A 10,386-nucleotide genomic window follows, 5' to 3' on the forward strand; every position below is an offset into this window, starting at 1 on the left:
CCCTGCAAAAAATATATATCTATGTATCAGGTTTACAGTACAGTTGTGTTTATATTGTTACAGGCACTTAAACAGGATTCTTTGGTCCGTTCACAGGAATTAGCCACTCTGGCTTCTCTCATCAGAAACCACAAGTCTGCACACACCCCATAACACCCCCTGCACTAAAAAAAAAAAAAAAAAAAGGGAAAAAAGATTCAGATCCATGTCAGGGCAGTGCAGATCTACCTCACCGGAACTCTACAATCTCCCCTCACACCCCCCCACCCCCCGTTGCCTACAATAAATCTTCCCATCTGAGCTCCTGCAGCGCTGCGCGGCCCATCACAGCCTGCAGGCCTGGCTCTGACCACCCCAGCAGCAACACACGCTGGGGGGAGAGAGTGAAGTTTGCTTTTGTCGCAGTCCTAGGAAGGTCGCCCCCGCTCCTGGCTCCCCAAAACGAGGGAAGACCTCGAGGGCGGCCCCCGAAGTTCATCCCAGCTCAGTTACAGGGCAGCCACGTCGGGTAGGATTGGTTGCAGGGCAGGAAGGGCTGCACGTGGGTCACGTAGTAGTTGACGTTGATCTCACTGATGTAAGGGGCCGGCTGGTAATAGCAGGTGACATTTGTGACCGTGGGGAGGATGTTCTGCTCGGCCAGGACCCTCACGGCCAGCGTGGCAATGAGGTTCAGGGTCTGCCTCCGCTCGTGTCCCATGAGGCAGACCGTGCTCTCATTGACCACCCGGTGGAGGGTCATCAGATAGTCATAACGTTTGTCCTCCATGCCCACGAAGTGGCTCTGCAGGTAGCACTCCAGCTTCCTCTGCTGCTCGCCGATGTCAGAAAAGTCTATGAAAAACCTGGAGCACATGTAACGCTGCAGAGCCTTCATATCCACCTCGGATTTGGGCTTGAAGCCCCTCACCAGGAGGTTGCAGTACTTCAGGAGCCCCCCGCCTCTGATCTCCTCCGGGTTCCGGGTGGCGATGACTCTGCTCCTCAGGTGCTCCATGGCCTCCTCAAAGTCCCCATACATGCTCTCCCCGGTGACCGTGGGGTGGAAGTTCTCAGCCATGGGGTTCTCCGAGCACTCCCCGAAGAGCAGAAGGGAATCCAGGATGATCTGAAAGGAATCCACGCTGAACTCAAACTGCCTCCTGAGAGAGTCCACGAATTTGAGCTCCACGTTCTTCCCGCTGTTGTTGGACAGGGAGATGAGGCTCCAGCGGTCGGTTTCGTTGCACACCTTCACCAGCTTCTGCACGTAGGCTTCCTTCAGGGTCATGGGGGTGATCTTGTCTTTGTTGACCCCTTCGGGGAGGAAGTCGAGGAGGCAATCCATCACCACATCCTTCACCTGCTGGAAGACGTCTTCCGTCTTCAGATCCACCCCGAAGATGAGGTCGAGGTCTTTGTAGCCCAGCCCGCTGTCCTGGTGCAGCACGTGGCTGGCTGCCGAGCCGTTCAGCCTCACGTTGTGCACCACGATCCCCTTCTTCTCCAGGCGACTGCGGACAACCTGAGGGATAAAGAGAGCGGAGGTGAGAAGCGAGCGCCCGTTCCCAGGACAGCGCCGAGATCCGCTCCCCACGCCTATATGGGCCGCTCCAGTGCAAGGAAGCAAAATAAAGAGCTAACCCAGCAGAAATAGGTCGCTCTGGGAGACCCACCCCAGCTGCTGGCACAGCTCTGGACGCCTCCCCCACTCTTCCTCACGTCAGAGGGTCTCCCAGCACATCCGTGTGCCCTTCCCTCCCCTCCCTGCCACCCCAGCCGCTCCTGGGCAGCAGGCTCTGCTCCTTGGGGCTGCAGCCCCAGCCATCCCCACATTCCCCCCAAGGGCTCTGGGGAGGAGCGGCTGCCGTCCCTGCTGATCTCATCAGAGCTGCTCACTCATTTCGGCCATCCCCTTTTAACTGTCAAGATTAATTAGAGGCAAATCAAGATGCCAGAAGCACTCAAAAGCCCTGGCCAGGTGTATGCAAGTTCGTGTCCTAACTAGTAAGTGTATCCTAACAATTTCCAGTGTGTCAGAGCTTCGTGCCGAACTTGGCGTGCTATCAAGCACAGGAGGCAGCTTTCATCTGACGGGTGTTACTCCAGCAATGTCAATGCTCAGCCCTGGCACACCCACCCGTACCTGCAGAGCTTTGTTCATTGAGTACGAGGCTGAATCATTTGCCTGATTACTTAACAGGCAGCAGGCTGGAATCACCTTAAGACCATACAATAAACTGCCACGGACACGGCCTGTCATTTAACAGAGCTCACAGATCTCGGGAAGGCAGGATGAGCTGCTGCAGGAAGATGCAAACCTCACTCCCCTCCATCCCTTTCATTTCTCCTTCCTGCAATTACAGAGCCCTGCAAACCTCCGCCTGCTCACCTGGTGCTGGACGTGAGGAGCCAGCTTGGAAGAGCCCAACGTTGGGGTACAGACAAGCCGTTACCCCAGCAGGGCACCCCATTCTCCCAGGGACACCCACGTGTTGCAGCTCTGTCCTTTGGTTTAGAAGCAGCACCGGGGTGAAGGACCACAGCGAGATAGCGAGCTGCGCTGACCCTGAGCTGCCCTTGCAGGGAGATAGGCTTGGAAAAAATGCTCCTACAACCGTCCTAAAACTTGTTAAATCCCCAGCCCGGGAGGCCGCTCGGTGCCCTGATGCAGCTACAATGCTGGCATTTCCCCATTGCTCTCTGACATTAGGAACTGCTGCTCAGGCTGGAGATGTGCCCGGGCTCAATGCCAGCCCCACGGCAACGGTCACATGCTGGGCAACAGTTAACCAGGGAGCTACTTGCCGTCGGAAGTCCCAAGTCCCCACCAGCATATGAACACATTTGTCCTCTAAAAGAGGAATTTACTCCTAAAATGCAGGAGTGGTTTATCTACAGAGCAGCTGTCAGGGAGCTGAACCCACCATGAGCTCCCTATTGCTGCAGGTGATGGTGGCTGAGCCACGCGCGCTGCCAGCACTGCTGCTCTGTGGGGCTCAGTGCGAGGTGAGAAACAGATCACAGAGAGACCAAAGCAGAGCTGGGGGAAGGTCTCGTTCCTGTTTTAACTTCCCAGACACAAGCCAAGGATGGCTGCTCAATCCTACACTGAATCTGTGGGCTACAGAGCTCCAGCCCCATAACCGAGGCCCCAGACTGGGGGCTGACAGCTCTGCTAAGCACTGAGGGGGGAACAACCCCACCCTGACCCCAAAGCCTCAGCGCTGAGCAGACCCCCCCCCAAGGACAGGAGGCTCCAGTAGGGGCAGGAATGTGCTTTTCCCCATAGGGGCAGATATTTGGAGGGTTACACGGCTGCTGACCTGCTTCCCAAACCCGCACCTCACCTCCACTGCGGTTGAGTTAATTGGTTCTGACAGGCAGGCAGCCCTACCCCAACCCTACCTGCTGCTCCCCACTGTCAACGAGTGCCTTTCTGGTTACTCCTCGGAATTACTCAGCCCCAAACACTGCGGGAAGGAGCTCGAGCAGCATCCCTTTGGGACACAGCTATATTAGGGGTGCTCCAGCACTGCCCCGACCCCATAGCAGCTCCTTGGGCCGCACGCAGCAGCTCAAAAACCCAAAGACATCGGGAAAAGAAGGAAACCAGCACAGAACCACAGCGGGGCAGCCGGGGGGCGGCATCCATCCATCGAGCTCCGAACGCAGCAGCAGCAGCCGCTGTGCTGGGAGAGCCAGCCGGGGTTCGGCTTCGCGAATCTCCTTTGTAATTAGAAGCCAACATGCCCGATTTTACATTTGATGAGTCATTACCGAAGAATGAAGTTGCCTCCCAAACATGAATATGCATCAGCTTATTTGAACTACGCTGTCAGTTTAATATTAAACACGGTTATGACTTTATGGTTAAACCAACAGAACTCTGGAATCGGAACGAGAGCCCCGTGCGGACCGGGGGCAGCGCCACGTGCGGGGCACACAGACAGGGGGGGGAGGGGGGGAACCTCCGGGAGCGCAGTGCGGGGCTCCTCCCACTCCCCCCCTCCCCCCCGTCCCCATCTCCCACCCCCCGGGACCGCGGCAGAAGCCCAAAAGCCCCCCGGCGCCGCCCGGTTCTCACCTGCACGATGGTTCGGGGCTTCACGGACAGCGTCGGGAAGTTGCCTCGGCCGTGGATGGGGACGGTCTCGCCCAAGATCTGGTCCAACCGCTGCACCTGCTCCCATGTCAGCACGCTGAAGCGTTCCCCCGTGCGCTGCTCCGAGCAGCCCGCAGCCTCCGCCGCCAGCATCGCCCCGCCGGCAGCTCCCCCCGGAAGCGATGCGGAAAACAGCCGGAAATACCGGGCTGGGGGTGGTGATGGGGGGAAAGAAGGGAAGAAAAAACAAAAAAAAAAACAAAAAAAAACTAAGCCGGTGCCGAGCGGGGGGAGCTGCGGGCGGAGGCGGACCCCGGGGGGCGCTGCAGGGAACCGTTCCGCGCCGCTGCGCTCCCGCCCGCCGCCGGCTGCACTCAGCACTGCGCTCGCCCGCGCCCCGCCGCCGCTTTATATAGGAGCCCCGCCGCGCCCCCATTGGCCCGGCCCCGCCGCCAATCGCTGCCGGGTCTCGCAGCCCCTCCTGCGCTCTGATTGGTGAAGGGGGAAGGTCGGGACTAGCCGGAGCGCCAATCGGAACAAGAGGAAAAGGAAAGAGGCGGGGTAAAGAGGGAGGGGGCGGGGCTCCGGCGGCTTGCCCCGCCCTCTGGCACGGCCTGCGGCGTGGAGGGATCCCGGCGGCTTAAAGGGACCGCGCCCGGGAGCGGCGGCTGTGGGGACACCCAGCCGTGACACCTGGGATACCGCGCTGATGTCCCGCTGGTGGCTCATTCACACCCCACTCGTGTCCCATTGATGCTCTGTTGATATTCCATTGACATTCCATTGGCATCTGTTGATGTTCCCTTGATGCTGAACGGATGCCCCTTACGCATCCCGTTGGCCCCACTGATGTCCTTTTGATGTTCCATTCATGTCCCATCGATACCACATTGGTGCTCCATTAACATCCCTTTCATGTCCCACTGGAATCCCATTCATGACCCATTGATACCCAGTTGACACCACATTGATACCCTACTAGTGTCACCTTGATACCTGCTTGACATCCCACTGATGCCCCACTGATGCCCCACTGATACACCACCCACAGATGCTCAATTGATAACCAAATTGATGCCCCATTGGTTTCCCATCATGGAACCCACAAGGTCAGGTGCTGCTACTGCACCTTGGGAGCCTGAACCCCAGTGCGTGTCCCACTGCTTTTTTCTCCTAAGAGATTCCCCAGCCCTGGGGTCTCCCTCAGAGCCCATCTCCACATCAGCACACTGCTCTCCCATTGGACAGTGGAGATCTCCCTGTGGGTACCAAGCTCTTCTGCTGCTGATGCCCGGTGCGCGTGTAAATGGGGCAGCTGCCAGCAGGGCGTCACCAAAGCAGGACATGGCCCGTGTGCCACGCATGTGCCAGGGTGCTGGATGGTTCCTTGGAAAGCCACAAAGCCATTGTGCAAAAGGAGGTGAAGGATAGGGCAGATGTTCAACATGTGGGGCAGCCAGGACTGGGCTCAGAATGCGCCCCATAAACCCCGAGGGATGCCCACAGCTGCTGGGGGAAAACATGGGGTTGGGCTGGGTGTGCTGGGTGAACCCTGAGGCAGGAGCACTGCGAGGCCAGCAGGCAGGTGCAGGCTATGGGGTGCAGGGAGTGAAAGCAGTTTTCCATGGAACTCTGCAAATATTGCTGTTGCGAAACCCCTTTGGTGGCACCGGCAGAAGAGCTTCATCAGGAAGTTTCCTAAGAGGCTGATGGACGAGTCAAAGTGCTTAGGAAATCAGGAGAGCATCCCCTCCCTCCCTTGTTTTCCATGTCCCATCTCCCATATCCTGCGTCCCACCTCCCCTGCCCCAGTTCCCATGTCCCACGTTCCACATCTCATGCCCCACACCCCACATCTTATTTCCCCTCTGTTGAGCCCCCAGTGCCCGGTGCCTGGGCAGTGGCCGTGCCCCGTGATGCCATGGGGCGCACTGCAGGGCCCGACAGCACTGAGCTGAGCACCCACTCCTGGACTCCAAACCGTGGCACTGGGGCGCCCTGGCAGAATCCCTTGGCATATGGCTCAGGAGTTGGGCACAGGGGACTGCAGTGAGCAGCGCCCCGTCGGGGGCTCTTTCCCAGCCCCTGTTGGGTGCTCGCCTGCAGAACTGGGTGCAGGGCTGGGGGGGAACCGAGCCAGGCTGGGAGGGAACAGCCCAACCGAGGGGTCAGGAGAGGCCTTGGGGACATCCTGGCTGCATGGGACCAACTGCTGCCCGCCTGCCATTGCGCAGGTGAGCCGCCTCCCTGAGCAAGCAGCAGGGACCCAGCCCTGCTCCAGAGCCACCGACGTCACCAAACGTCACCCCAGGCAGCAGCAACGCTCCCTCGTGCATTGCAGAAGTCCCCATGCATGCACTGCCTGTCCCCTGGCACCTGGCCCCATGCATGCCTCGGTGTCCCCATGCCACACACCAGCTGTCCCTGCATGCACGGCGCTGTCTCTGTGCATGCACACGTGCCACCATCCCCGTGCAGGTGCCAGCTGTCTCCAGCTGCTCACCTGTTGTCCCTACACAAACGGGCCACCATCCCCACGCTGTCCCCGTGCACATGTCTGTGCCTGCTGTGGATTTAGGAGGTGGGTCCCAGCTGTGTCTGCAACCTCCTTCAGCAAACACAGCTCCTGGCTGCCTCCTGCTTGCATCATTTGTGCAGTTGTGGCACTGCTGGAACCCTGCAGTTCCCAGAGCACTGCTTTGTCCCCAGGGGAGCTGTGAGGATGGGGAAGGTGGAGCTGTGAGGGAAGGACAAGGTGAGGATGAGGAGGATGAGGTGAAAATGGAGTGGAGGTGAGGGTGAGGAGGATGATGTGGTGAGGAAGAAGAGGACAAGGTGAGGATGAGAAGAATGAGATGAGGATGAGGAGGACAAGGTGAGGATAAGGAGGAAGGGGTGAGGAGGAGGAAGACAACGTAAGAATGAGGAGGATGAAGTAGGGATGAGGACAATGAGATGAGGATGGGAAAGAGGAGGTGAGGACGAGGAGGATGAGGTGAGGATGAGGAGGATGAGGTGGTGAGGATGAGGTGAGGAGGAGGAGGAGGGGAGGACAAGGAGGATGAGGTGATGAAGAGGAGGACAAGGTGAGGATGAGGAGGTGGTGAGTATGAGAAGAAAGAGGTGAGGATGAGGAAGACAAGGTAAGGATGAGGAGGATGAAGTGAGTGTGAGGAGAATGAGGTGAAGATAAGGAGGATGAGGTGAGGATGAGGAGGATGAGGAGGTGAGGATGAAGAGGACAAGGTGAGGATGAGAAGAATGAGACGAGGAGGAGGAGGAGGTGGTGAGGATGAGGAGGAAGAGGAGGTAAGGGTGAGGAGAAGGGGAGGATGAGGAGGATGAAGTGGGGAGGATGAAAAGGACAAGATAAGGATGAGGAGGAGGGGAGGATGAGGAGGAGGAAGACCTTATCCCACCGAGGAGCTGCAGCAGAGCGCAGAGATGCCTGGCAACCCGGATAACGTGGGGCGGTGGGCGCTGCCCACTTGGGCTGTGGGGGCAGAAGGAAGGGAGGAGGAGGGGTTGGTTGAGTTCAGGCTCATTCATCCCAAAAGCCAAAGGGAGGAGGAGGCGGAGGTCTGGGCAGAGGGTTTTGTGCAGCAGGTGGGGAAACTGAGGCAGGGGATGCGGGCAGCACTGCCAGCACCATCCCACTGCCCCCAGCCCTTGGCTGAGTGACACCTGAGTGCCACCAACTGCAGAGGACGTCCCCACACCAGCCAAAGCGAGGCTGAGTCCATCCCCACTCGGTGCAGGGGTCCCTGCGTGGCTCCCACAGCCCCTTTGGCTTCCGGAAATAACACTGATGGATGATGGCTGTGATGCCACCCCAGGGAGGTGTTGTGAGCCACCGAGGGCCACCTCCGAGAGCCTGAGATGAAAGGCAGTGCAGGAGCACAGGCTGTTATTAGCACGGCTGACACAGAGCTGGGGAATGGCACCGTCACCTCCCCGGGCTGCACACAGCCCTGCAGCCCCAAGCAGCCCTGGAGCCACGCCGGGAGCGGTGGCATCGAGCCCCATCCGGTGACAATGATGGTGCCACCACTCTGCCCCCAACCCTCCCGCGGTGACCCCAGATCTGCAGTGGGGGAACCCAAAACCACACGGTGTTCTCCCAGCAGCGCCCACAGCAGCCCGGCCTTCCTGGTGATGTAGCACTGTTTGCTTGGCTTGAGTTGGGTTTTAAGCAGCGATGGTCACCTGCAGGGCTGCTTTAGTTGGAGCCTGCTAGGAAACCCTGCCGGCCTTTGCCTTTGTTTTTTTTCAGGCTGTGAGTGCTGCCTGAGTGCGGCTCCAGGTGGTGCCATGCACTGCCATCCCATTGCCACCCCAGCACTGTCCCATCGCCGTCCCATTGCCATTCCATTGCCATCTCACTGCTGTCCAATCACCGTCCCACTGCCATCCCATTGCCATTTCAATGTCATCTCATCCTGCCCCATTGCCATCCCATCACTGTGCCATTGCTGTCCCATCACCATTCCATTACTGCCCCGCCATCATCTTATCTCTGTCCCACTGCCATCCCCTCACCATCGCCATCCTATTACCATCCCACTGCTGCTTCATTGCCATCCCATCGCCATTCCGTTGCAGTCTGATTTCCATCTCATCCCATCCTGCTGCCATCCCATCGCTGTCCCTTTGCCATTCCACTCCGGCCCCATTGCTGTCCCACTGCCATCCCATCGTCACCCCGTTGCTTCCCCTTTGCCACCCCACTGCCATCCCATTGCTGCCCTACTGCCGTCCCATTGTCATCCCATTGCTATCCCATCACTGTCACATTGCCATTCCATTGCTGCCCCATTGCTGCCCCACTGCCACTCCATTGCCATCCAATTGCTGCCCTATTGCCATCGCACTTCTGCCCCATTGCCACTCCACTGCCATCTCATTGCTGCCCTATCGCCGTCCCATCACTGTCCCCATTTCTGCCCCATTGCCACCCCACTGCCATCTCACTGCTGCCCCATTGCCATCCCACTGCTGCCCCATTGCTGTCCTATCTCTGCCCTTGCCTTAGTGCTGGCAGAATAGCTGCACTGGGTGGAGGCACAGGGGACGTGGGAACACGGCATGGCAGTAAGGGTACAAGGGACATGGGGACGCTCCCTGGGCTCCATCCATGGCCTCGTGCACTTTGGCGGTTGCTCAGCAGTGCCAGCCCATCCCTGGAGGGATCATTAGTCCTCCCTCATTAGAAGAAGTTACTCACCCATTAAGACAGACACAAGAATATCCTGGAAATGCCTCCGTTTGGAGACTTGTGGTGTTCAGGTGACGACTGAAGCCGTGAGGGTGGCTGCACGTGATGCTGCCCTGCACGTGGATGCTCGTCTCACCACCCAGGGCCGTCCCTCTCCGTGTTGGGGGTCGGTGCTGCCAGGCTGGGCTGGCACTGCTGGTGTCCCTGAGCACCCACAGCATCCAAAGCTTTGGGATGCGCAGGGGGCCGAACCCATCCTGAGGGCATGGGGGGGGGGGGGGGACGACTTGGAGCTTCAGGTATTTGAAGCAGATGAGCAACGCCAGCCATTACGAGCTTATGGGATGGCAAACGTGTGAGTCATGGCCTCGTTGAATCAGAGCTTTAATTTGCAGCTCTGGCGACGACGGCTGCTTTGAAGAGAGGGGCTCTGCTCCCCGGGGGCTTCTTCCCTGCGGGTGGGAGGTGTGTGCGCCCTGCAGGCCGTGGGGTTTGGGTTCAAGGCTGGTGCAACCCCAAGAGCTGTGGGGGATGGAGAAATCGTCCCCGACGTCCATCCAGGTGAAGGGCAATTTGTTGTGAGCTCACCTTTGGCTCATGGCACCCAGGGGGGAGCAGAGGACGCCCTCATGCCTCGCCCTGCACGATGGTCCCCTTGGCCATGGTGGGATCCCCGTTGTTGTGTTGGTGTCCCCATGGCTGTGTTGGTGTCCACGATGTTGTCCATGTTGGTGTCTGTGCAGCCACACTGGTGTCCCCACGGCCACGCTGGTGTCCCCATGGCAATTCTGGTGTCCCCACAGCTGTACTGGTATCCCCATGGCCATGGTGGTGTCCCTATAGCCGTGTTGGTGTTCCTGTGGCTGTACTGGTGGCCCCATAGCTGCGCTGTGTTCCTATGGCCGTGGTGGTGTCCCCATAGCTGGTGTAACCAAGGTCATGCTGGTGTCCCCATAGCCATACCGGTGTCCCCTTGGCAATGCTGGTGTCCCCATAGCCATACTGCTGTCCCCATACCCATCCTGGTGTCCCCACAGCCATGCAGGCTTTCCACCATCATGGCCTGGAGCATTCCCCCTCACTGCTG

General features: G+C 58.8%; 1 protein-coding gene across 1 annotated transcript; it reads right to left on the minus strand.

Moving 5' to 3' along the window:
* Window positions 1–394: 394 nt before the first annotated feature.
* On the minus strand, window positions 395–4,237 carry TENT5B (terminal nucleotidyltransferase 5B; the record flags this gene model as incomplete). The annotated part of the gene is made up of 2 exons (XM_079546072.1): window positions 395–1,504; window positions 4,067–4,237. The coding sequence occupies 2 exons, from the start codon at window positions 4,235–4,237 to the stop codon at window positions 485–487; spliced, it is 1,191 nt and encodes a 396-aa protein (XP_079402198.1). The 3' UTR covers window positions 395–484.
* Between the last annotated feature and the right edge of the window lie 6,149 nt (window positions 4,238–10,386).

This window comes from Tetrao urogallus (genome assembly GCF_951394365.1).
Source record: "Tetrao urogallus genome assembly, chromosome: 23".
Classification (NCBI taxonomy): domain Eukaryota; kingdom Metazoa; phylum Chordata; class Aves; order Galliformes; family Phasianidae; genus Tetrao; species Tetrao urogallus.